The sequence below is a fragment of the Panthera onca genome, chromosome C1 (assembly GCF_046562875.1).
Source record: "Panthera onca isolate mPanOnc1 chromosome C1, mPanOnc1 haplotype 2, whole genome shotgun sequence".
NCBI lineage: Eukaryota > Metazoa > Chordata > Mammalia > Carnivora > Felidae > Panthera > Panthera onca.
Genome location: NC_138346.1, coordinates 212,871,683 through 212,897,234, shown reverse-complemented (window position 1 = coordinate 212,897,234; position 25,552 = coordinate 212,871,683). Strand labels below are relative to the sequence as shown.

The 25,552-nt window shown below is 57.8% G+C and overlaps 1 protein-coding gene across 1 annotated transcript; it reads left to right on the top strand.

Moving 5' to 3' along the window:
* Positions 1–159: 159 nt before the first annotated feature.
* Positions 160–25,331, top strand: CC1H1orf167 (chromosome C1 C1orf167 homolog). Its single transcript, XM_078452408.2, has 21 exons — positions 160–1,064; positions 4,505–4,667; positions 5,585–6,834; positions 7,032–7,075; positions 7,270–7,459; positions 8,106–8,242; positions 9,552–9,646; positions 10,076–10,262; positions 13,126–13,301; positions 13,859–14,027; positions 15,646–15,832; positions 15,936–16,090; positions 16,818–17,026; positions 18,148–18,292; positions 19,647–19,868; positions 20,573–20,831; positions 23,433–23,520; positions 23,632–23,794; positions 24,000–24,135; positions 24,414–24,524; positions 25,011–25,331. The coding sequence occupies exons 2-21, from the start codon at positions 4,586–4,588 to the stop codon at positions 25,191–25,193; spliced, it is 4,188 nt and encodes a 1,395-aa protein (XP_078308534.2). The 5' UTR covers positions 160–1,064; positions 4,505–4,585; the 3' UTR covers positions 25,194–25,331.
* Positions 25,332–25,552: the final 221 nt, after the last annotated feature.

Below are 25,552 nucleotides of genomic sequence, written 5' to 3'. Positions count from 1 at the left end.
TGTCCGGCTCCGGGCGGAGCCTCGAGCTCTGTGCTAAGCCCGGAGCCTGCTTCGGATTCTGTGTCTCCCTCACTCTCTGCCCCTCCCCTGTTCACACTCTGTCTCTCCCCCCCCCCCCCCCCCGCCAAAATAAATACACATTAAAAAATAATTTAAAAAAAACTTTACTAAATTAGTATCAGACCAACTTGCCTTTAAGGCATAAAGTACTACTTGAGATCAAAGAACACCAAGATCTAAATAACAAACGATTCCAATACACCAGGTTTAGGAGGAAATGTCGGATACACCGACTCAGGAAGTAATAAATACCCCCTCCTTTAAGAATTGCTTTAGACTTTAAGAAGCTCTTTGGCATTTATTTATGAAGTTCTCACGTCAAACCTGTGAGATGGTAGAGGAGGCCTTACCACACCCTTTTTGCAGATGGGAAGCTTGAGGGTCAGAGAATCGAAGGACTTGCCTCAGGCACACAACTGCAGCACCCAGGTAAGTCACCGGTCACCTGCCCGGAGGCCGAGGGCTCTTTGCCCTCCCATCTCGGGGAGGAGAAAGCATGAAATCTGGACTGAGGGTGGAAAGGCAAGGCAGGACTCCCAGGGAACAGCATGGGCAAAGGTCGCAGGTGGAAAATGCCGAGAGGGCAGTGGGACCGGGCCTCACGGGGCACTGGAGGAGTGGGGAGGGTGCACTCCGGGCGGGTCCAGTGGTACACGGCCACGGCCAGCTTGGCCCGTCTTCCGCACGCCAGCCACTTGCACGAAGCCACGAGGCTGGATCTCAGTCCCCGGATGAGGGGCGGAGCCGAGACTCCGGCGGAGGAGCACGCGCTCCGCTCGTGCCCTGTAGCCCACGCCGTGGGAACCTGCGGCCACGCTCGCGACTCGTGGAACCGCCCGCGCGCCCCCAGGCTCCGCGAGTTCTCTGACGTCCCGCACCTTACCCGCCTGGGTCGTTAGCCCTCGCGGGAGGTCCCCTCCAGGTTCAAACCGGACCAGGCGGAGGACCTGAGGAAGACAGACGCCCGGAGGACGGGTCCCAGAGGCCAAGAGCACTGACCACCGGTTCTTTGGGGGGAAGAGGAGGGAGGCTCTGATGTCCCTAACTGGACAGGGATGGGGGTGGGTAGCCAGGGAGCAGAGGGTGGGAGTGAGGAGCACGCAGATGAACAGATGAACCCAGCCACGGGGCGGGGACACTAAAGGTAGGGATACTGTGGGTTGAGCTGTTTGAGATCTCCTTTGGAAAGAGGTGGGGGGCAGGTGGTCTTGGTTATGAGCATGCGCCTGGAATCAGCCCCTCCTCCATCCGTGGCCCCTCTGCTGCCACTGACCAGCTATAGGCTTTGGGCCGGGCAGGGAGCCCCTTTAAGTTCCAGTTTCCTCATCTCTAGTTCTTAGGGTTAAATGACAGGGTGTCTCCTAAAGCTGCATGAGGTTTACCACGGTCAGTCGCTCGTTTCACACGGTGTAGAAGCCCCTGTTATGTGCCCAGCACTATTGCATGTGCTGCAAATACTGCAGGGGGAAAAAAAAAATAACAGTGGCTCATAGACCCCTGGAGGGATAGGAGCAAACAATACTTTCTTTAGTCTGTTAGGTGGTGGCAAGTCATGGAGAAAAACCACGAAGGGTAAAGAGAGGACAGAGTGGAGAGGGTGCTAAAGTCTGGGAGAACAGTCATGGAAGGGCTCACTGCTGCGTTTGAGGCAGGCCTTGAAGGAGAGAGGGAGAGACAGTTCTAGGCAGCGGGGACAGCAAGTGCAAAGGCCCTGGGGCGGCAACATGCACAGCATTTTTGAAGGACAGCAAGGAGGCTGGTGTGTTTGGAGCAGAGAGAGCAAGGGGGTCTAGGGGTGAGGCCGATAAGGTAACTGAGGGCCAGATGATGCAGGACAGGGATCAGAAAACTTTCGTAAAGGCCTAAGAGTAAATGCTTTAGGCTTTGAGGCCCATAAGGTCTCTGTTGCAACTACTCTGCCTGTACCAAGAAAGCAGCCAGAGACAAGCCATTAAACCACTAGATGTGGCTGTGTTCCAAGAGAACTTTACTTACGTAACAGGCACCCTGCTGTGGGGCCTTGAAGGCAAGAGCTCAGCAAAGGAGGAACCAGCAGAGGTGACTGGGAAGGAGCTGGCAGGCAGGAGGGAGGAAAGGAAACCCAGTCAAAAGCCAAACTCAGCATATTGAGTACAAGCAGGAAGCCTGAGTAATTGCAAGGCTCTCAACCTGCAAGGCAGGAAACTCAGGGCTCAGGAAGCAAGGAGTTCCGATTGCTCGTAAAGGGTTTTTATGGGATAAATACAGAAGTGATCTGGCTTTTAGAGCTGGTTGGCTGTCTAGTGGTCATTTTTATTTGGATCAGGGTAGCTAAGTCAGGGGGACAAGGACGTCCAGAGAGACTTGAACAGGCATGAACAGACTTGGTGGTTGGGGGATTGGCTGGTGACCTCTGCTGATTTCTGAGAAGAGCTGTGAGTTCCTGTAAGGTTAGGTTAAGTGTCCTTTATGCACCTGCGTTGTCCTGTCTCCATTCTGTTCTTGATATAAGTGACTCCCTTTGCGTTTGGTTCGATACCCAGGGGGGAGCACCCTGGAGTCAGGGAAGCAAGGGGTCCCAGGAAGATGAGTGAGTGACCACTGTCCTGCTGTTGCTGCTGCCTTAAGAGAACCCAGGGCCGGCCAGGGGTGTGATGTCTCGGGGATCACCTGGAGGAAAGCAGCCTCGGGCAGGTGGGGGTGGGGTGCCGAGTGCAGCGAGGCCAGCAGTTGGAGATGGGAGAGAAATAGGGGGACTTGGGTGTGGTGTGAGGGAGCGATGACCTGGGACCTGAGGCTCAAGAAGGGTGGGGGTGAGGGTGGGGGTTTTGCGTTCTGTTTTTAATTTTTTTTAATTTTGTTTTTAAACATTTATTTCATTTTGAGAGAGAGGCAGAGTGCGAGTGGGGAAGGGGCACAGAGAGAGGGGGACAGAGTATCTGAAGCAGGCTCCAGGCTCCGAGCTGTCAGCACAGAGCCTGATGCGGGGCTTGAACTCGTGGACCAGGAGATCATGACCTGAGCTGAAGTTGGATGCTTAACCGACTGAGCCACCCAGGCGCCCCTGCTTTCTGTTTTATAAAGTTGGAAGAAATAACCACCTGCTTAAGTGCTCATGGGAATGACCTTGTAAAAAAGGGGGAAGTACTGATGGGGGTGTGGTTTCTCGAAGCAAGGACATGGCCCTGACCCACCATAGCCTGTGTCCCACCCCCCAAGCTCTGTGTCCAGGTTCGGGCCTGAGTCTGCCGTGGGGCTGTGGGGGTCATGGGTGCCTGTCTTGATGTCCAGAATGGCACCTCAGAGGCCAGTGGTGGCTCTGGGTGCTTTCCTTGGGGAGATGAGGTGGGATGGCCCCCAGAGCGCAGGGGAAGGTCAGCCTGGGAATAGGACCGCACGGGATGGAGCGGGGAGTTGGGGGGAGGGCAGGTGGGGGAAGGCTGTGTCCTGGAAGCTGGCCAGGAAGGAACACGGAGGCATTTCTCTTCTGTTGCCCTATTTTGTGAGTGCAACAGAAAGTAAGGTCTGCTGGGGGGAGAGGGGAGGGGAGAAGAGGTGGCAGGGGCTTGAGGACAGAGGGGAAAGTGTGATTGGCATCTAGGAGGGAGGGGGGAGGGAACTAGTCTCATTCTCCAGCAGCCTTTGCACCCACGTGGGATCAAAGGCGGTCATTTGGAGCGAGGCTGTCGGTGCAGCAGTAGGGTGAAAACCAGTCATCAGTGTTGTGCAGAGGGAGGAGGGGCGCGGTCCAGGGGCGAGGTGTGCGCACGGGTGTTTTTACGTGGAGGGAAGGGAGAGACAGCAAGCAGCAAGGGACAGTCAGAGGTGGTGGGGCCAGAGGATGGGGTCTGATGGGGGAAAGACCACCAGCATGGGCACTAGAAGGTGGGGGTGGGCTCCAGAACTGGAGCAGGTACAGTTATTTAGGATGCTAGAGCCTGGGGGCACCATGGGAGGGGATGGCTGAGGTGGGACAAAGGGCAAGATGGCAGGAAAGGAAGAGGTCAAGGACTCCGCAGGCCAGGAGTGAGAGGCATCAGCCATGTGGACGGTGAGATCACCAAGGACTGAGGCGTGTGTTGGTGACTGCCACAGTGAGCCAGAGCTGAAACCTTCAAGGAACGAGGGGACGGGGCCTAGACTGTTTTCAGTCCCGTTCAGCTTTGGGCTGCAGTGTTCTGGGGTCGGCGGGGAGAAGGAAGGAAGTGGTCTGAGAGAGCCCCCCCCCCCCCCAGGAGGGCTGTCTGGGAAGCAGGGGCCACAGAGAGGTCTGGGGTCAGTGTTAGAAGGAGGGGGCGCTGGAGGACATTCGAAAATCATCAGGGGAAGGTGGCGGTGTGGGGGCCTGACCAGGACAGCTGAGGCTGGGCCCCAGGGCAAGCAGAGGTGCTGACGGAGGGTACGGTGCGGGCCAGGGCTGGGGTGTGGCCCGGTGGGAGCTGGGCATCCTGTCCTTGCCCTTCAGGACCTATCCGATCAAACAGGCCAGACCGCTGGCCTTAGTGTGGACCAAGGACGCCTCCGCCTTGGCTTTGCCCTCGAGTCCATGGAGCTGAGACACGACGCCAGCTGCAAGGAGAATGTGCCCCCCAGGCCTGCGACGCCCCTGAGGCCAGGCAAGAGGCTTGGTGGGTCTGGGTTGGATGTGGCGGGAACAGGGTCCCCTCTCGCTATTGGCCCAGAGCTTCTTTTCCGCCAGGCCAGCCCAGGGCCTCGCTAATTCCAGAGGTTAACCGTACAGGGCCAGCTGGGCCGGGACGAAGTCTTCCTAGCCTGGGACGGAGGGAGAGTCAGGATGTCAGGAAGTGAGGCCAGGAAGAGGAGGACCAGGAGTGGGCCTGGCCGCCCCCTGCTAAGGCGCTTGGCTACAGAGCCAAGGCTGGAAGCCGCCCCCAGACAAATTCAGATTCTGATGCACGTGCCAGTTTCTCCAAGTCCTAGCTGCGTGACTGTGGGGCAAGTTGCCAAACCTCTCTGGGCTTTAGTTCCTGTCTTCAAACGCACACCTCCTATGGCCCAATATAGCTGCTAGGTCCCCAGGTGTTTCCTGGTCTCCGGCTGACGCATGGCCCCGGGAGCTGGGGAGACTAAGCCCCACCCTGAGTCACCCAGAGCAGCTCACCTGCAGCTGTTTGCTGTGTGGTTCTTGGCCCTGACCCCCAGCGCTGCTTCCCCATCACCCCTGCCCAAGCCAGGAATCAGTCATCCTTGATTCTTCTCTTTCCTTCACGGCCCCCAGCCCCCCAGCCCCGAGCCTCCACGGCAGATCCGCTTCTGCGTCCTTCTCTCCCCCATCCCTGATCCCAGCCCTGTCCTCTCTCGCCTGGGATGCCCTCAACAGCCTCTTTACTGTCCCCCTGCTTCCCTCTGCCCTCCTCCCCCCTCGCACCCCAGCCCTGCTCCCTGCAGCCAGGCATCGAGTCAGACCACCCCTCAGTCCTGGCCCCCTCCTGCCTGGCATCCTGTCTCTGACCCGCTCCCCCCAACCCACCCGAGCACTGACCACCGCGTCCACCCTCGGCTCACGACTCTGTCCTCTCTTAAGAGCGACGGAGGTTTCCGAAGAGCAGAGGTGTCGGCCGGGGCAGCGGACATGGCCGGTGGGTGCACGAGTGCCCGGCTGAGAGGGAAGGGCCTGCCACCATACGCTCCCCGGGGGCAGAGCGGCGCCAGGAGCCCTGCCGGGTCCAGACCAACCTGGCCGGCCCGAGCCTCGTCCTGAAGGACGCAACTGGCCGGCTGGTGAACTCAGGCTTGCAACAGCAGAGCAACCTGCAGACCCCGGCCGGCAGGCCCCAGGGGAGAGCTCGAGAGCTTGTCGTCCAGCAGAGTAACCTGAGCATAAGGGGGACCAGCTTGGCCGAAGGCAGGAGTCACCTCAGCCCCCGCCTCCGGTCAGAGCTTCTGGACAGCTTCTGGCCCCACCTGATACCCCAGGGAAGCCCTCTATCCCGAGCGTCGCTGGCTAACCCACTCACCAGCCTGAGACAGTCCCGGTGGCTGGGCACAGACACCCCCTGCCCAGACGTCCAGCCTGCTGCAGGCTTCGCCTCTCTCAGTGGGCACACACTTCCAGGCTCCGGACCCTGGTGTGTCCTGGGGAACTGGCCCCCTAGGCTCATGGGGGAGCCCCTCACCCTGGAGGACCTGACTGTCCCGGTCCAGAGCCAGGCTCGGGCCCCATCCCAGACTGCCATCCACCAGCTGCTGGCCTCTGTGCGACACCTGGAGCACGAGGTAGCCCGTCTCAGGTGCCGGGCCTCCCAGGAACCCCCAGGCCCTGCTCACCGGGACCCCTGGACCAGCAGTGGCCGGGCTGGCGGGGGGCAGGGAGGGCCCGGCCAGCCTGTTCTTGCATCCTGGGAGGGGAGGGAGAAACCCGTGCGAGGCCTCAGGGAAACTGCGGATTTCCCAGGGACACAGGGGGCCCAGGCTGGCCTCTCAGACAGTCGGGCAAGCAGTAAGCCTGCGTCACCGGAGGCCACGCTGAGGATGCCGACAGGGGATTTCCTCGACCCTAAGCAGGGGGCCCTTCTGGCCAACCCCGCGAGGCAAGGAGAGAACTTCTCCCCGGGGCCTACATATGGCAGCAGGCCGAAGAGGGACCCCCGGCTCCCTCCAGGGGTGGGTAACAGGGAAGCCAGACCCTGCTCTTCAGCTTGCTCCCGTGCTGCCCGGGGCGGCCCACCTGGGCAGGAAGGAAGGGAGGTGGCCCTGCAGGAGCTGGTCAGCAAGGAGGAGGAGAGGACAGCTTCCTGCCCACCAGATGCAGCCCCAGCAAGGAGCGCCCTGCAGGTAGAGGCTAGAGGAGGCCGGGTGGGGGAGCCGGGGGACCTCAGGAGTGCTCCCAGGAATTCCCTTTGCCAGCTGGCCGCCCCTCCCCTGTTACATTCCCCGCCCCCAGGGAGGGAGGCCGGGGACAGGCAGGCTTGGTGTCCCGCCCTGCTTGCTCTTCAGCCTGAGAACCGAGACCTGTTCTTTTGCTTTCCAAGAACAAAGCCCGAAACGTTGGGAGCCTGGAGTCCGGGACGGCCCGGTGAGGCCATGGGCTGTGGGGGTGCGGAGGGGGGGTGCCAGCCACACTCCTGGGACAGCTGCTCTCCAAATTGCCTGGGCCAGTGGAGACAAGCACCTGGTGGAGGGCAGGCCCTGGGCGGGGGGGCAGATCCACACAGGACTTAAGGGGGGAGGGGACTTCCTTCACCCTGTCCCTGCTGGGGGGTGTTTCAGATGTTTCAGAGCCTGGTGGCATCGGGTGCGGAAGCGGCGGGCCGTGGCTGCGGCGGTGGCCCTGGGCCGCCGGCGGCTGTTGCGCAGGGGCCTGCGGGCGCTTCGGTGGGCACTGCGGCTCCGGGAGGCCCAGCTGGAGGTGGCATGGAAGCGACACACTCAGGCCCTGCTGGCCCAGAGCTTCCGAAAGGTCAGGGGCCTCCAGGTTGGGCCGTGGGGAGGTGATGGAAGGCTGGTGTGTCTGGGGAGGAGGCCACATGTTTTATACCTCCTGAGTGATCAGCAGTACAGTGGATGATGGCCCGCCCAGACACCTGACCCAGCTCTGCCCGAGTTCAAATCCAGCCTCCGCTACTTTCTTTTTTCCACAAATTTTTTGCTGCGTGGCTTTGGGCAGGTTACTTAACCTCTCTGTGCCTTCGTGTCTTCAGCTCCGAAATGGGATAAAAATAATGGTACATACCTCTCGGGATTGTTGTGAGGTTAAATTAATAAATATAAAGGACTTAGGACCCTACTTAGCACATAGGAAGCACTCTGCCGGATGAGTAGCTGCTATGTTTTTCTAACCGTTAGCCAGCCAGGACTGGGAGGGCACGTCTGTGGTCTTCCCTCCTTGGGAAGGGAGTGCTCTGGGAGGGCCCAGCTCCAGGTTTTGCCCCCCAAGGAAAGCGCTGCATTTCTCCATGCGTTCATTAATTCCCAAAGGGGCAAGGTAGTCTATAGGTTAAGACCGGAGACTTTGGAGTCTCACAGAAATGTCCCACTCCTGTCCACCATTGGGGCACATTTGAGGCTATGGCCCACATCCTTCTTTCCCTTCTCTCTTGCCCCAGTGGAGAAACCAGATTCTGCAGCAGAAGCAAGGGCAGCCCTGCGTCCAGGCTGGGCCGGGACCCCCACCGTCTGGGACGGGCCAAGGCCAGAGCCCCTCAGGAAGGGAGCCGGTGGCAGACCCCGCCTGGAGAAGCAGGTAGTCTGGGACACCCCGGTGGTCAGTTGGTCAGTGTGGCCTGGGCAGCGCTGGGGGCCTTCCCTCCCCCCGCTTCCTGCCTCAGTGTCCCCTTCTCGACTCCCCCACAAGAGAATGAGAATGACACCAGCAGATGTGGACAAAGATCTCTGCTCAAGTACGTCCACTGCAACATTATTTATACTGGTAAAAACCTCAAAACAGCCTAAATGCCCGATAGCGATTGAGAAAATGACGGTTTAACAACGTGGTGAGCATTTGGCAACCGTTCCGTGTGACGTTTGTCAAGACTTTACAATTTTCTCCCCGTTCTTTTTTGGGAAATTTTTCGTATCGAGTGGCTTTTATTGGTGTTATTTCTAATTGTAACAGTCATGCGTGCTTGCTTTGAAGAACATTCCAAATGGTTGAAAGTTTCATCCCTCTCCCTTCCTAGAAGTAGTTTCACGGGTCTTTGCATGGAATTTTTGCTGACAAGGAAAAATGGTTATGATGACGTTAAATTGGGGGGGGGGGTGGAGAATGAAAATAGTATGTAAGATATGCTTTCTGCACGTGAAACAGTACAGAAGGAAAAATCTGTTGCTCAATGAGTTAGCACTATGGGACTGCTCACTCAGAGATGATTAAGGTGGTTAAGTTTTATGTTTGGTGTATTTTACTGCTGTTAAAAATGAACATAAGTAAATATTTCACACACACACACACACACACCCCAAAACATGCTAAGATAAGCAGGTCGTGCTTATCTCTGGAGCGGTGGAATTCAAGTTGACTCTTTTCTTCTCTCTTCCCTCAATCTTCCACCATAGGAGTGTACTGTTTTGTTTTGTTTTTTTTCTCGTTTGCAAATTAACTAGACGTGCTTGACATCATTATTCCAATAACATTTGTTTTATTTTATTTATTTAATGTTTATTTTTAAGAGAGAGAGAAAAAGAGAGAGACAGAGTGTGAACAGGGGAGGGGCAGAGAGAGAGAGAGGGAGACACAGGATCCGAAGCAGGCTCCAGGCTCCGAGCCGTCAGCACAGAGCCCAACGCGGGGCTCGAACCCCCCAACTAAGCCACCCAGGCGCCCCACTGATAACATTTATTTTAACACACGTTTGTTGCAAGAGCCCAAATAGCACTGAAGAGAAGGGAGCAGAAACAGAACCTCCCTGCAGACTGCTTAGATAATCGGAGTGAAATGAGAAGGGGGTGGGGGAGGGCCAGCTCAGCGCATCCTCAGCGTGGCCGGGTTGGGACTGTGCGCCCTCCCTCTGATGCCTGGGCATCGGTTTCTCTCTGGGCAACTTTACTCTCAGTCCAGGGAGTCAGAGGGAGGAGGCGGGAGCCTGGCCGGGACCAGATGGAGGCGATGGAGAAGTACAGATGCTTCAGGCCTTGCAGCAACTGGCTGGTGAGCCATGGGCCTGCGGGGGAAGCAGGGGAGAGGGAGCTGAGCCCCCACACTGGGCAGGGCAGGGGGTCCTGAGCGAAGGTTTGCTGAGCATCTACTCAGACGGCTTTTTGGACATGATCTCATGTGAGCCTTGGGGGACCCGGGCGAGGCACTGTGCCTAGTTTACGGATGGGGAACTGAGGCACAGAGAAGTTAAGTGGCCAGCTAGAGGACACGCAGTATGAGAGGCACACGTCCTGCATTGGTGCCACCGATGCTAGTTCGGGTCCAGCCCAGGCTTGCATGGTAGAACCAGAAAGTCCCTCAGCCATCCCTCACTCACAGGGAAACTGAGGTCCAGAGATGGGGAGCAACGTGGCCGCCTCCTGTCCCTGAGCCTCCCCACTCACTCATTCTCTCTTCTTGCTCTCTCTCCTCGCTTTCCAGGCTTCCTCTTATGGTGCCATCAGAAGGAATGGGCCAGGCAGGAGAGGAGGGTCCAGGGAGAGGCCTCCAGGGCCACGCTGAGGACTCAGAGGAAGGGGAGACCCCCCCAGGCCCGGTGCTCTCATGCTGCAGACGCACCCAAGGTGGCCTCGCTGGACACCCAGCAGCAGAGAGCCTGGCTCGGCAGGTAGGGAGAAGGGGAAGAAATGTGGAGTGGGGACCCCTCTCCTGGAGGCAGGGGCTGGGACGCAGCTGGGAGGTACCCTTTGAGTCCGTTCTTGACTCCTGGTATCCAGAAACAGTGATAAAAATAAGAAATGAAAACAGCTGCGGTTTGCTGAGAGCCGAAGGCACCTCCCCGGAACTCTGGAATATGGTCCAAAGCAAAGCTCAGTGGTAGTCCTGCCCCCGCCACCCTGGTGGAACCATGGCAGTCACAGAGGGTGTGCTCCAGTCCCGCTGAGTTCAGTGTTGTGAAAGGAAGGAACACAGATCTGTAAGAGGGGTTTTCTCTGGTTAACGTTTTATTATGGGACATTTATATCTTATACAAAAGGAGAGAGAGAGGGTGTCTGGGTGGCTCAGTTGGTTGAGTGTCTGACTTTGGCTCAAGGCCATGATCTCGTGACTTGTGAGTTCGAGCCCCCGCGTCGGACTCTGTGCTGACAGCTCAGAGCCTGGAGCCCGCTTCGGATCCTGTGTCTCCCTCTCTCTCTGCCCCTCCCCTGCTCATGCTCTGTCTCTCTCTGTCTCAAAAACAAAAAAATAAATTTTTAAAGAAAATTCAAAAATTAGAATAGATCCTAAACCCCAGGGTCCCCATCACCCAGCTTCAAGAAAATCACCTCCTAAAAAATTCATTTCATCTGTGCCCCAACTGTTTCCCCCTACGTTATTTTAAAGCAGGTCGCCCACATCATAGCGTCTCATCTGTAAGTACTTCTGTAGCATCTCTAAAAGATGGGGACTCTTTTCAATGACACAACCACAATGCCACGATCACCCCGAAAAATGGGCAGTCGTTCCTTAACACCAGAGAATACCTGGTCAGCATTCAAATGTTCAATTGTTTTTTATAGGTATGCATTCTCTTATAGTTTGTTTGAACTGGGATCTAAATCAAGTCCACACGTTACAGTCTTTGAAAACGATTCCAAAATAAGAAATACAAAATATTTTGAGGGGTGGTCACTCACCAGAATATGTGTCCAGCTTCCTAAATGACAACCCAGAAGAGGCCGACATTCATTCAAACGCCAAAACTTTGTACTGTGTTTTTAAAGAATCAGTTTCTTTTCTTTATATTGTACCCAAATAGTGCTTCATTAATGGGGACTTTTTTTCTGACAGCCCACAGACTACTTATAGAAAATACTACTTGTTGAAACATTAAATTTAATATTTTCTCTTTGGAGTACTTGAAGAAGTTAAAATTGATGTTGCGGGGGGGGTGCCCTGGGTGGCTCAGTTGGTTAAGCTTCCAACTTCGGCTCAGGTCATGATCTCACCGTTTGTGGGTTCGAGCCCCGAGTTGGATTCCAAGCTGACAGAGACAGCCTGTTGCGGATTCTCTCGCTCTCTCTCGCTCGCTCTCTCTGCCCGTCCCCAACTCGTGCTTTTTTCTCTCTCTCAAAATAAATAAATAAACATTAAAAATAACATAAAATAGGCGTTGGAATTTCATTAGATTCACTTAGATTCATTAGATTCATTAGATTCACTTAAAATATGATCTATTGCCTTCAAAAAAGAAAGAAAGAAAGGCAACATGTTGAAGTCGGCTGGAATCTTTAGCAGGCTGCACACTTATCATGGAGCTTGACTCCGGGCTCTCTCCCAAGACCCTGCAATCATGACCTCAGCCGAAATCCACAGTCAGATGCTTACCTGACTGAGCCACCCAGGCGCCCCTCATTATGGGGTCCCCTCTAGTTTTTTTCTCTGCAGTTTATCTGTTGAGGAAACCAGGCCGCTGGTCCAATAGAGTTAACCCGTCGATGTCTGCATCCTGCTGACTGCATGTCCCCCCGGTGCGGTTTTCATTTTTCATATATATATTTTTAAGTTTGTTTGTTTGTTTGTTGAGAGAGAGCTCAAGGAGCAGAGAGAGAGAGAGCAAGACTCCCAAGCAGGTTCCACAGTTAGTGCAGAGCCCAATGTGGGGTTCGAACCCACGACCTGCAAGGTCGTGACCTGAGCCAAAATCAAGAGTCAGATGCTGGGGTGCTCAGCTCGTTAAGCGGCCGACTTTGGCTCAGGGCACACGATCAAGCCCCGCATCCGGCTCTGTGCTGACAGCTCAGAGCCTGGAGCCTGCTTTGGAGTCTGTGTCTCCCTCTCTCTCTGCTTCTTCCTCACTCATGCTCTGTCTCTCAAAAATAAACATTAAAAAAAAAAAGAGTTGGATGCTTAACTGACTGAGCCACCCAGGCATCCCCCCCCCCACCACACACACACCGCCAAGTGCAGTTTTCCGTGAGACCTTTGAGTGAAGGTTGCTGAGCTAGACTGGGGTTCAGCGGAGACGTGAGGCTGGGTGCTTGGCCGGTTAGTTGAGGGAGAGCCGGCAGGAGAGTGCCCGGCGAGGGAACAGCACAGGCACAGGCCTGTGACAGAGGAGCATGAGAAGCGCAAAGGACACCAGTCAAGTTGGAGCCCCGCGGGGGCCGTGCCGGGGCCAGACCTTGCGCGACCTTGTGGGCCGTGCAGAGTAGCTGACATTTTGTCCTAAGAGCAAGGGGGCAGTCACCGGACGATTTCAGCAGGGGAGCGAGATTGACCGCGTTTGAGATTTGAAAAAGATCACTCTGGCAACTGAGCAGCGGCTGTCTGGAGAGCCGTTGCAGGGGGCCGGGCAGGAGGCTGCTGAGGCCATCCGGGCACCCAGAGGCCCGGGTGTGGCGGCCTGAGCAGGTGGCGCAGTAAGTCCTTACAGCTGCCCCATTTTACATACGGGAAGCCTGAGGCTCTGAGAGGTGATGCGGTATGGGGCAGGCGGCTGTTGCTGCAATCATCGCTCTTAGTACCAGCACCTTCTCTCGGCTCCCCAGGTGCTTTGGGGCCTGGCAGCAGTTTGTGCAAAGAGGGGCCCGGTACCGGGACCGCCTGGCTCACCGCCGGGCCAGGACCCTGAGGATATGTCTGCAGCAGTGGGTGCGAATGAAGCAGCTCCAGGCCTCAGATGGAGCGAAGGTGACCCAGCTGTCCCTCTGCCGGCAGAAGGCAGGTGAGCAAGCGAGTGGCGGGCGGAGGGGCTCCCTTTCCCTCCCACCCCAGCAAACAGCATCACCTAAGCTCCGTCTGTGATGGGCCCCGGTTGAACCGATGGCTTCTTGGGATGGGGGATGGTGACGCAGGGAGCTTTCTGGGGGAGTGCAGTCTGATGGGCGCGGGAGGTCCAGGCGGGGTCCCCGGAGTGGGCAGGCTTTGGCTGGGCCCCATTCTCATCCCCAGTCGTGAGCTTCTCTGGACAAGGGACTTTGTTCTGTCTTCTACAAGAGGGGGATGTGGTCCCTGCTCTCAGGAAGCTCCTGGTCTGGGGGACGCACAGACCTTGTCCCCCACCCCAAATCTGAAAGGGAAAGATGGGGCCTCTGAAGGGAGGATTTGGAGGCAGTGGGAGGAGGCAGTGCCTGGGAGGGGAAGGGTCCTCAGGAGGGGTGGGGGGAGGTGAGGCAGCAGCCTCTGTGACAGCCTCTGTGACTGCCGTGGGTTCCACCAACAGATTTGGGTGGAAGGAGGTCACTGGGGACGGGACTGACTCATCCCTCGACTGCTTCTCAGGGAACGTGGCCCTCTGCAGCTCAGCCCCTGGCGTGGCCACAGCCCAAGGCCTGGGGACGATGGCCCAGGTGCAAGGTGGCAGCTCCCTGCGGGAAGCCTGCCGGAGACTGGCCCTCCGCCGGGCGCTGCTGCTCTGGAGGACGCGGCTCTCCCAGCGTCGGAAGGCTGAGTAGGTGTCCGCGAGCCTGTGGCCCGGGGCTGGACCTGGGGGATGCGTGCAGGGTGGGCACGTGAGCGGTGCCCAGCACTGGCAGGAGTGCCCCATAGGGAACAGGCCAGACCCCGCTCTTCCCCGTGGCACACTGTGGTTCCCAGCAGGTGTGGGACTGCGGGGAGGTGGCCCAGGGACCTGGAGGCCGTGATGGAGCAGAGAGCTGCAGGAGCCACGGGGTAGCAGGGGGCACAAACACAGACTTCTCCCCGAGGGGCTGGAACCCTGATGAGAGAGGTCGGTTTCTTGCTCATCTCCCGGCCGGGTGGGAGCCCCCGGGTGGCAGGAACCGTGTGTGTCTCACCTCTGTCCCCCAGTGCCTGGCAAGTATCTGACACGTCAGAGGCATGGGAAAAATCCTGTAAGGGAGTAAGTGCCCCTATCTGCCTCATCATACAACTAGAGAAACTGAGGCTCCGCGGGTCGAACAGCTTGCTCTAAATCACGTGAAGTAGGAGGAAGACGGTCCCCGTTGCTTTTGCACAAGACAGTCGCGGCCGGGATTCAGAGTCCCCGGGATGGTCGTGGTGGGTGAGGGGGGTGGAGGGGGTCAGGAGGGACCAGCTGCGTCGATGATACGACAGGTGGAATGTACACCAACAGTTGTAGGGAGAAGAATTCTGTCACTGAACGCCACATGCCTAGCATCCATTATCCCCCGCCCGCTCGGTCCGCTGGGACCCTCAGTCTCTTGTAATGTACCCCTAGAACTCTCGGGAAAGTCAGTTCACCGTGATCTCCCAGAAGGCAGCTTTCCCTCCTCCAGTCCGTCCTCTACCCTTTGGGCATCAGGGAGCAGTCCCTATCTATCTACGACATAGCTGGGGCCACCCTGTGACCTAGAAGGAGTATTTGGGGGTGCCTGGGTGGCTCAGCCGGTTAAGTGTCCGACTCTTGATTTCGGCTCAGATCTCTCTGAGTTCCAGTCCCACGTCGGGCTCTGTGCCGACGGCGAAGAGCTTGCTTGGGATTCTGTCTCCAACTCTCTCTGCCTCTTCCCCGCTTGCGCGTGTGCACACATACCCTCTCTCAAAAATAAATAAACATTACAATAATTGTAGAAAAGAAAGAAAATAAAATGAGTATATGGAACCCACATCTTCTGCTATTTGGAGTTTGGGGAAATGACCTTTCACCAAGCCTCAGTTTCCCTGTCTTCCTAACTGAGCAGAGGCAGAAGTGGTTATACCTGTGGCCTCTTGAATCTGGGGGCCTGGGGCCTGGGGCGCAGCTCCATCCCCATCAGGAGTGTGGCAGGGATCAGCCAGGTGATGCAGGTGTAGCAGTGGTCTCAGCCCGAGAGGCTCACGAGGGTCACTCTGGGAGCTTTGGGAAAATTAGGAAGCCCAGGCCCCACCTAGGTTGTTAAGTCAGAGACTCTGGGGCCGGGATCCCAATGGGCCTCAGTACTTCCCAGGACTCCCCAAGAGTCCCACGTGCAGCTGGCTTTGAGAGGTGGTGCTCTAGCCTTTGTTTGGCACACAGTGGCTCCCTTCCAGCCCAGCGCTTTTGCAGGGACCCAGCTGGGGGGTAGCACCTGCTTGGGGCCCAGGGACTCACCTGCCCCTTCCTGTAGCTCCTTCCTCCAGGGCATGCGGCAGCAGATGATTCGGCGTATCCTGAAGGGCTGGTGCCTGAGGGCCTGGGGTCCAGGCACCCCATCAGACAGTGCCAGGACCACCTTGGCCCCGGAGCTCCTGGGCAGCATCCCGGGGGGGGAGGACTTGCCGGGCTGCAGCACACCCCGAAGCTCACTAGAGAAGGTGAGGGGCCGGGGGTGGGGACGGGCTAGGGTGGCAGGTGGGAGGAGAGGGTGGGGACGGAGCAGGGGCCCAGGGATCCAGGACTCCATCCCTCCTTCCCCAGGTTTCCAGGGCCCCCACCCTCCTGGAGACGCTCCGGCTGAGCTTTGTGTGGGCAGCTGGGCGGCAGCAGAAGAGGCGGTGCCTTCTGCTCTGGCAGGTGCGGGCACAGCAGTCCCGGAGGGCAGCGAGGTGGCACCGGTGTACTCTTCGGAGGCGGTAGGGACCCCTCCCCTTGAGGGATGAGCCATGCTGCCCACCACTCCATAGACATCCTGTCTCCCAGCCCCCTTCCCATCAGTCCTTGTCCTTCACCACTCATCCCTTTGGGGTCTGCATCCTAGAGGGCTCCCATCTCACACCCCCAGACTCAGATCCTCTGGACGTCTCCTGCCCTCTTGGCCTGCCCTGCTGACAGGGAAGGGGGCCTGAGGCACTCTACGGGGTAATCGTTTCTCCCAGAGACTTTGTTAGCTGTGGCGCATTCATTTATTCATTCGTAGCACAATGCTTAATTAAGGGTCGGTCTGCCTGGGTTCTAATCCCAGCTCTGCCCCTCGCTGGCTTGGCTGTGTGATCTTGGGCAAGTTGCTTAACCCCTCTGAGTCTCCGTCTCTCCATTTGTTCAGGGATAATAATAGTACTCCAATGGGAATCGACAAGGTAGGGGCCTGTAATCCCCTAGCACAGTCCCTGGCACATAGCAATGTTTGTCACCAGTGGCTGAGCCCCAGGACTTGGCGCTGGGGTCCGGGATCCCATTTTATCCCTACCGCCTGTCACCGTGACACTCAGAGTAGCGTTTGAGCGGTCCGGCCCCCAGCAGCCCGCCCTCCCCCAGGATGGAAACAGGGAGAAGAGTCACCTGAAGCTCCCGACGGAGGGGAGGGCTGGGAGAGCCTGGGGTGGCCGTGCCCATCCTCAGGGTGGGCTCTCCGCTTCCTAGCATCCTTCTCGGCTGGAGCCACTGGGCAACAGCCCAAGGGGCCCAGAGAGAGCTGGCTGTTGGCTGGGCCTGGGAGCGGAGCTGCAGGGCCGCACTGGGCTTGTGGCGGCGGCGGCTGGCGCAGAGGCTGCAGGCAGAGCGGTGCGTTTGGGCCCGGGGTCGCACACTGGTCCGGGGCGCCCTGCACCGCTGGCACGGCTGCTGGCAGAGTGAGTCAGGGCCTGGGTCCGGGCCCCCGCGGGTGAGAGAAGGGCCAGGGCTCATCGGGGCGACCCAGGATTTTGTGTCCTCCCGCACAGGGTCCGGTGATGGGATGTCCACAGAGCTCACCCGGGATGGGGAGGGGCAGAGCAGAACCTGGGGGCGTGGACACTGTGAACACTGCCCTTCCATTCCCCAGCTGTGTGGACCTTACACAAGCCGCTTAACCTCTCCGAATCTCAGCTTACTTACTTAGCTGGAAAATGGGAATCGGGGCGGCACCCTCCTCAGGGGGCAGTTGTGGGGACACTCGGAGACCATCCATGTGCAGCGTTTGGCTCAGAACCCAGCTCCCCTCGGATGTTCCATTGTCCTCGCCTCTGTCCTCATCTTCATTATCCTCACCTGGCCTTCAGGAGTCATGGGTCTGAGCGCTGAGTCATGGTGCCCTCAGAGCCCGACATGGGGGGTGGGGATCGTCGGGGGCCCCTTTCGAGGCTTCCCACTGCACAGATGCATCGTATCGATGGGCTGGCAGGTGGGGACCCGGTGGTTCTGGAGAACCCGTGTCCTGTTCACTGAGGACAGCTGCTGCTCCAGTCCACTTGCTGTCCCAGTGTGGTCAGACCTAGCTTCCAAAGAAAAGCTGGAAGTCTGGATTTTAACATGAATTCTCCTGACTCCTAAACATTGCCAAGAAACGAAAAACAGCGAGTTGGGTTGATCTGGTCATCACTGGACACTTGTAACCGAAGCATTTATCTATCTATCTATCTATCTATCTGTCTATTGTTTAACCTTTATTCATTTTTGAGAGACAGAGAGAGACACAGCATGAGCGGGGGAGGGGCAGAGAGCGAGGGAGACACAGAATCCGAAGCAGGCTCCAGGCTCCCAGCTGTCAGCACAGAGCCCGACATGGGGCTCGAACCCACGAACCACGAGATCATGATCTGAGCCACAGTTGGATGCTTAACCGACGGAGCCACCCAGGCGCCCCATAACCCCCAATGGTTAGGGGGCCTCCTCTGTCTGCATTTGGCTGAGGAGGGCCCCACAGTCACCCGGGGCCAGAGGGGCGAGGCTGGGATGAACACGCAGTGGCATTTCAGCCTCTCTCTGGCCACAGGGCGGCAGCTCCTGCACGAAAAGTACCAGCAGTGGGTGCAGGTGCAACTCCAGGGCCTGAGGAGGTCCGTGTTCCGGGACTGGCGACGGGCAGCAGCTCGTCGGAGACGCACAGCGGCCCCGCCAGAGCAGCCCCTACTGCAGAGGTGGGTGGGCCTTGCTGGTAGGGGGATGAGGGTCACACCCTCTCTGGAAGAAGCAGGGAGAGAGCCCAGAAGGAGCCAAAGAGCCACGACCACCGACCTTCTATTACCTGCTTTGTTTGAGTGGTGGTGGGGGGTGGGGGGGGGGTGGTGGCAAGGCTTTAACTCCACCCGATGCCCTGATGAGCCCCAGATCTCCGACTCCCGACCGGGTCAGTCCTTTGGTTTCAGAGGACACGGTAAAGATGGGGGAATTCAGCTCCTCAAACACCCAGCATATCGTGTGTTCCAATACCATGTGTTGTTCAAACACAGGCAGGCTCTCCTCTATACCATTGCCAAAGGAGTGAAATCTTGAACAGAGATGTTCTAGTAAAACGCCTATACGTCATTCGTGCGTATTTAAAAGCAGAGCGGGGGGCGCCTGGGTGGCTCAGTCGGTTAAGCGGCCCACTTCGGCTCAGGTCATGATCTCGCGGTCCGTGAGTTCGAGCCCCGCGTCGGGCTCTGTGCTGACAGCTCAGAGCCTGGAGCCTGTTTCAGATTCTGTGTGTCCCTCTCTCTGACCCTCCCCTGTTCATGCTCTGTCTCTCCCTATCTCAAAAATAAATAAAATGTTATAAAATAAAAGCAGAGCAGGCAGATGACGCCTCTTCCCACCGTTCAGCCACAAATACCCTGACGTTCACGGTGTCCGCACACGGGCCACCGGCCACAGACCGCCAAGCGGCTGACTCCTGGGCTTTCACCCCTGAGCAGTGGACATCGTTTTTTCTGGCCCCTCCTGGAGTGGGTGCTGTGCTCCCCTCACTGACCTCCTGCCCCGGAGTGGGCTTGTGAAGGGAGACCAGGCCTGGCTGCTCCCCCGATCGCACTGGGACTGACTGAGACTGGACCCCACATCCGCTGGGTTCCCACAACCTCCCGGAGAGCCCCTGCCGCCCTGAGTCAGTTGGCTCCTGCAGCAGCTCTTAAAAGCCAGCACTTTGACCTATTACACGTGGGTCCGTGCATTTTTAATTTTTTTAGTGTTTATTTATTTATGAGACCGAGAGGGACAGACCATGAAGGGAGCGGGGGTGGGGGAGGTCAGAGAGAGGGAGACACAGAATCCGAAGCAGGCTCCAGGCTCCGAGCTGTCAGCACAGAGCCCCGACGCGGGGCTCGAACTCCTGGCCTGTGAGATCATGACCTGAGCCGAAGTCGGATGCCTAACCGACTGAGCCACCCAGGTGCCCCAGGGTCCGTGTGTTTTTTAAGGTGCAGGGTTGTATGTGCAAAGCCGCGTATTACCTCTGACATTGTGACTTCTGACTCCGAAAGCCCGCCGGGCCCCTCCTCTGCTCCTGTTTTGCAGCCATTTCCAGGCCCCGTGTGGAGTTGTGAGAGACACAGGGGTGTTCCCAGCCACCAGAGCCTTTCGGGATGGCCCGAGAAGGGCCCTGGGGACCACATTTTCCATGTGGCGGGAAGCCGGAGCAGCCAAAGCCTGGGCACAGGGGCAGCACGTGGCCCGGGTCCCCGTGACCCACTGGAGAAGCCGTGCACGGGGGGGCCCGACGGACGGGCAGCTGAGGAGGTGAGTGGCTCTGGGCCGGCGCTGCAAGGCCCACCGGCTGGCGGAAGAGAGAGCAGCTCTGTGCTGGACGCGGTGGGTGCGTGGGTCCCACCCACGCTGAGTCAGCAGAGCCCATGCTGCCCAGAAGCTGAGCGCCAGGTGGGTGCCCACGGCCCACGGGCAGCCCCACACTGTGCTTCCAGCTGGGTTTGTTTTTGAGGTCTTGAGCTTGTTTGGGGCACAGGTAGAAGGTATTTGGTGGCTGGTGACGGGGCTTCGGAGGCGGGGGTCGGAGGGAGAGGTGATCCCAGCCGCTGGGGCTAGTGCTGGGGTCCAATTCCAGACTTGCGCTTCCCAGCAGTGTGACCCCTCTTTGGGCAAGTCTCTAACTTGAAAGGTCAAAGGGAGAGAACAGGCCTGCCTTATAGACATACCGCACGCAAATGCTCAGTTCAGGGGTCAGAAACACAGCAGGTGCTCAACAGACAGTGCTCTTTCTTGTGAAGGAGGGGGAGGAGCAGTGTGGCCGCAGGACTACCCACTCTCTGTCCCCTCAACGGGGCGCTTGTCCCCCCGCGTGTGATGTTCTGCAGCTTTCGGTGCCTGTTCGAACCGGATCTCCCCAGAAGAGGGATGAGGGGAGGAGCACTGGCAGGGGCTTGGCCTGGGGCAGGGGAGGGCTCCTTACAGCCCACCACAAACATGGGCTCCTGCCTCTCTCCCAGGGTCCTAGAGGCCTGGGCCCAGGCAGCAGCCAGGGGCCGTGTCCGGGGAGCCGCCATCACCCAATTCCGGCAGGCTGCGTCCAGACGCCTCCTGTGGACCTGCTGGGCCCAGTGGCGGGCAGTGCTGCTCAGTGGGCAATTGGAACCACAGGAGGCAGAGGCCCAGGAGGCCTGCCCGGTTGACCGCAGGCAGCGGCCCGGGGTGGCCAGCAGAGGGCGCCTCCTAGCACTGATGGACACTCCAGCCCCGTGGAAGCAGGTGAGGTAGCCTAGGTGGGGTGGGAGGTCCGAAAATGACCTGAGGGCCAGTGGCCTCAGAATCAGCTTGTTTCAGCCCAAGGTGGCAAGCGTGGCTGGATGCTTATCCGGGGGCCCACCGACCTTGGGGACAACACCCCTACCTGGTTGTGGGATGGTCTCCTGGCTCTGGAAGACTGCCATCTTTGGGCCCATCAGCCAGTGCCAGCCCAGTGCAGATCTGCCCCAAAGACAAATGCTCTGGGCACCATCTACCAGGGAGATGGGCACCTAAACTCACACATGTCACGGTGCAACCTAGATCTAGATGGGTGCAGGGGAACAGGAGCAACTAGCAAGTCCTTTTTATTCTTTATTGGAAAAATTACGCATGGTCACTACGGGGAAATCAGGAAATATAAATGGAAAAAACAGTTTCTTTCATAACCCTCTCCACCCAAAGATAAACCACCAGTCACTCTCCAGACCAGAAACAGTTGGTTCTGTGAGTACCTGGCTGGCTCAGTCGGTAGAGCATGTGACTCTTGATCTTAGGGTTGTGGGTTTGAGCCCCACATTGGGTATAGAGATTACTTAAAAATAAAGAAACAATTGGGGGGCACCTGGGTAGCTCAGTCGGTTAAGCATCCAACCCTTTTTTTTTTTTTTTAATTTTTTTTTTTAATACTTTATTTTTGAGACAGAGAGAGACAGAGCATGAGCGGGGCAGGAGCAGAGAGAAAGGGAGACACAGAATCAGAAGCAGGCTCCAGGCTCCGAGCCATCAGCCCAGAGCCCGACGTGGGGCTCGAACTCACGGACCGCGAGATCGCGACCTGAGCTGAAGTCGGACGCTTAACCGACTGAGCCACCCAGGCACCCCAAGCATCCAACTCTTAATTTTGGCTCAGGTCATGATCTCACAGTTCATGAGTTTGAGCCCCTCGTCTGTCTCTGTGCTGACAGCACAGAGCCTGCTTGAGATTCTTGCTTTCCCTCTCCCCCCCTCTCTCTCAGCCCCTCCCCAGGTTGCACATGTGTGCTGTCTCTCTCTCTCTCAAAAATAAAACATAAAACATTTAAAAAATAATTTTTTCAGTTTTAAATATCTTTAAAAGAAAAAAAACAGTCCTGACACTAGCAAATGGCGACAAGAGCTTGATGGCAAACAGGACTGATTCAAAGCCACAGTGAGAGCCGGGGACAAGGAATAACACAGCATAGCAGCCTTGGGACGTGTCACTGGAGGACACACAGCCCCAGAGCTACCGGCCAGACACTTAGTGTTCCTAAAAAGGAATTGGAATCATCAAGAATCCTGTTTCAGAATGCTAGGAAGCATAAAATAAATTCTAGAAAGAGTCTAAGAAAAAAGATTAAATTGTTTTTTAAAATGGAATAAGGGGCTAGCTTGGTTATTTGCAGAATCCGTGTATGCACACGTATAGGGCTATGGCAACAGCAGATTCTGGGGTTTCAGAGTATTTTATTTCTAGATCTGTGTCACAAGACAATTTTATTTTCAGAGTGTGCTTAAGAATATTAACATTCCGGGGGCGCCAGGGTGGCTCAGTCAGTTGAGCATCCGACTCTTGGTTTTGGCTCAGATCATGATCTCAAGGTTTGTGGGATCGGCTCCCACGTCGGGCTTTGCGCTGACAGTTTGGGGCCTGCTTGGGATTCTCTCTCCCTTTCTCTCTCTGCCCCTCTCCTGCTTGCCCGCACTCTCTTCCAAAATGAATAAACATTGAAAAAAAATTTTTTTAAATATATTAACATCCTGGGGTGCCTGGGTGGCTCAGTCGGTGAAGCGCCTGACTCTTGATTTCGGCTCAGGTCATGATCCCAGTGTCATGAGATGAGCCCCGTGTTGGACTCTGCCCTGTGCGTGGAGCCTGCTTAGGATTCTCTCTCCCCCTGGCTCTCTGCCCCTCCCTAATTCGTGCGAACGTGCACATACTCTCTCCAAATAAACATTTAAAATAAATAAATTAACTCGTTATCGTTCCATTCTTATCGGCAAAGGCAGGCGGGGATCCCATTTGCTGGTGGAGAAACAGGCATACGGAAACCAAAAGTAAATGAGAACTAGGGTGCTTGGTTCCAGGCCTCTCCTTTCTAGCACATGAACGCACGCAGCCAGGCAGCCCTCCCCCATCGACACGAGCAGGTTTTTTGCCACCTCGTGGTGCAGAGGCCTTCGGACAGCCCCTGGCCTGTAGTCGAGTAGAAGCTGGGTCTCAGGCTCTGGAGTCACACTGCTCCCGAGACAGGGGGCCTCAGACAAGTAATCTCATTCTGTAAAGCCTAAGTGGGGGCGGGGAGGGGGGCAACCTGCTCACAGGCTGTGCTGGCACCGGTACGCTGTCACCAGGTGGTGGCTGTCACTGGCCTGCCCTCCGCTTGAATTTCCAGCCTTGCTGGGGAGAACGGGGGAGAGGCTGTAATGTGTACCGATGGCCATGCTACACCTTCTCCGTCTCCCCCTGGGAGCCCCAGGGCCGCGCAAGAGCAGGAGGCCCTGCTTCTGGGGCAGGACAGGAAAGGATCCTGCCAGGTCGCCTGAGTGCCAGGGGGTGCAAACCCCTCGGGTTCAGGTTTTGCTCTCCGGCTGTTCCCTCAGACCCACCGCTGCAGGACGCGGCCGAGCCCAACGCGGCACCACGGCCGCGGTGGACCGAAGGAGCAGAGAGAAATGTCCTGGGCTCAGAGTAAGGAGACCTGCCCCTGGGGTCCATCATCTCGCAGGCCTGGAAATCAGCTTCCGGCGAGGTGGCAAATCCGTTCTATGTACTTATTCTTTATTAACCTCTTCTTTCCAGGTGACAGAGAGCCTCGCCTCTGCCGTGCCTTCCAGGTCCAGCTGCAGTGGCCTGGACGCACCAGCCAGGCCCAGGGCCCGCCGCCCGGAAAACCAGGAGGGGACTGCAGCTCTGAGGCCAGCGTCCTCAAAGGCCAAGGCGTGGCCGCTGAGAGGCAGCTGGGGTAAGATCAGCTGCGCGTGCGTCCGTGCGTGCGTGCGGCAGGGCCCCGGGGCTTGCCTGAGCCACGGCCGGAGCTGGGCTCTTTCTGGCCGGCGCTCATTCCTGGAGGATCCTGGGGGATCCGTGGCGCTGCCCTTCTACCTGGTCATGAAGGGCTCGTGACGGTCTGGGCTGTCGGGGTGCTCAGCAGGGCCTCACCCCACCAGGAGGAGGTACCTGCAGCGCTGGCACCTTGAGGCCTTGCTTCGCCGGCTCCAGGGCTCCCAGCAGGCCAGGTGCCTGGCGGCAACATGGCAGCACTGGGTGGACGCTCAGGGAGAGGAGCAGCTGGCACGGACGCTGGTGAGCAGGCTCAGCCCCGCCCGCCCCCCCCTTCCCAGCCTTGTGCTGATCTCTCAGCTCATCGCACCTCAACCCTAACCCCTAGAAATGAAGCCTCCCGAAGCATCTTGGTCTGCATCCGTGGGGTCAGGCGACGGGATCTGCGTTAACACACCTCAGGGGATACCCCCGTCCCCGCCCCATCACGGCCCCTCTGTCCTGTGCTGCAGGGGTGTTAAGGGGAAGACGTGGCACAGGGGTGGCGGGCCAGCTTGGGGCCTCACCACCTGTCCCCACAGCTCAGGCAGTGGCACCTGAAGCGGGCCTGGCGCGTGTGGCGGCGGCGAGTCCTGCGGCTGCGGGCGGCTCGGCGATTGCAGCAACAGGAAGGCGGCCGGGTCCTTTCCCAGGTACTGGGGGGTACCCCCCCCCCCCGGCAGGCCTTCCCAAACTAGGGCCACACCTGGACATTTCTGAGCTGGAGGCCCCTTCGTTTCCCGGGGAGGAGTCAGTTCCTTTGAGAAAACACAGCTTGGATTCTGATTTGGCTGCTGGCCATGTGTTCAGCCCAGTCCTACCCTGCCACTCAGCGTGGGAACAAGGCTCAGTCACAGCACAGCTGCCACTCAACGCCAGCCCACGCTGGGTATGGGTCCCCGGGTGCCCACTCCCTCATCTGCCCCACTCAGAACACAGCTCCCCAGATCACAGATCAGAGCTGTTCTGAGCCTCTGCATTTGGCCTGGGGCAGAGCTGGCTGAGTAGCTGGAGCGGAGGGAGGGATCTCCTATTCCCTCTGGGGACAGAAGGAGCTGAGCACAGGCATTCGCCTAGCACAGACAGCACTGACCCAGGAGGGGGCCAAATAGCCTTTCCTTTCTCCTCTCTGGCTCCAGGCCTTTGAGAAGTGGTGCCAACAGCTGGCAGCCAGGGGCCGGAAGAGAGGAGCCACCGGCAGCCCGGTACCCCCTGAGCAAGGCGGGCATCGGGAGCCCTGGGAGCAGGCTGGAAGCTGCTGGGGTGGACGTGGGCGGGGCAAGGGGCCCAGCTGCAGCTGTGACTTGTTCCCATGGAAATAAAAACAGAACTGTGCCCAGCCTTCGAAAGGAAGGAACCATGTCCCACCCATCCGGGGAGTGCAGGCTCAAGCCACCAGGCACTCATCCCACAGCCTGGGGACAGAGCTCTGAAGGACAATAAAACACCCTCCTTGGTCCCAGCTGCTTCTCTTGCTCAGTCTCTCCTAAGGGCTGCCCCTCTGCCTCAACCAGCCACCCTGGGAAGGAAGAGGGTAGGTAACCCACGACTGTGCCTGCCTCTTCTGCCATCAGGCTGCTCTTTGGACACCCACCCCCACCCTTGCTGAGCCAGCGAAGGCCAGCAGGCAGGGACGGGGACAGGGACCAGCTTCTGTGCATCCCCTGGTCACTGTCCCTGA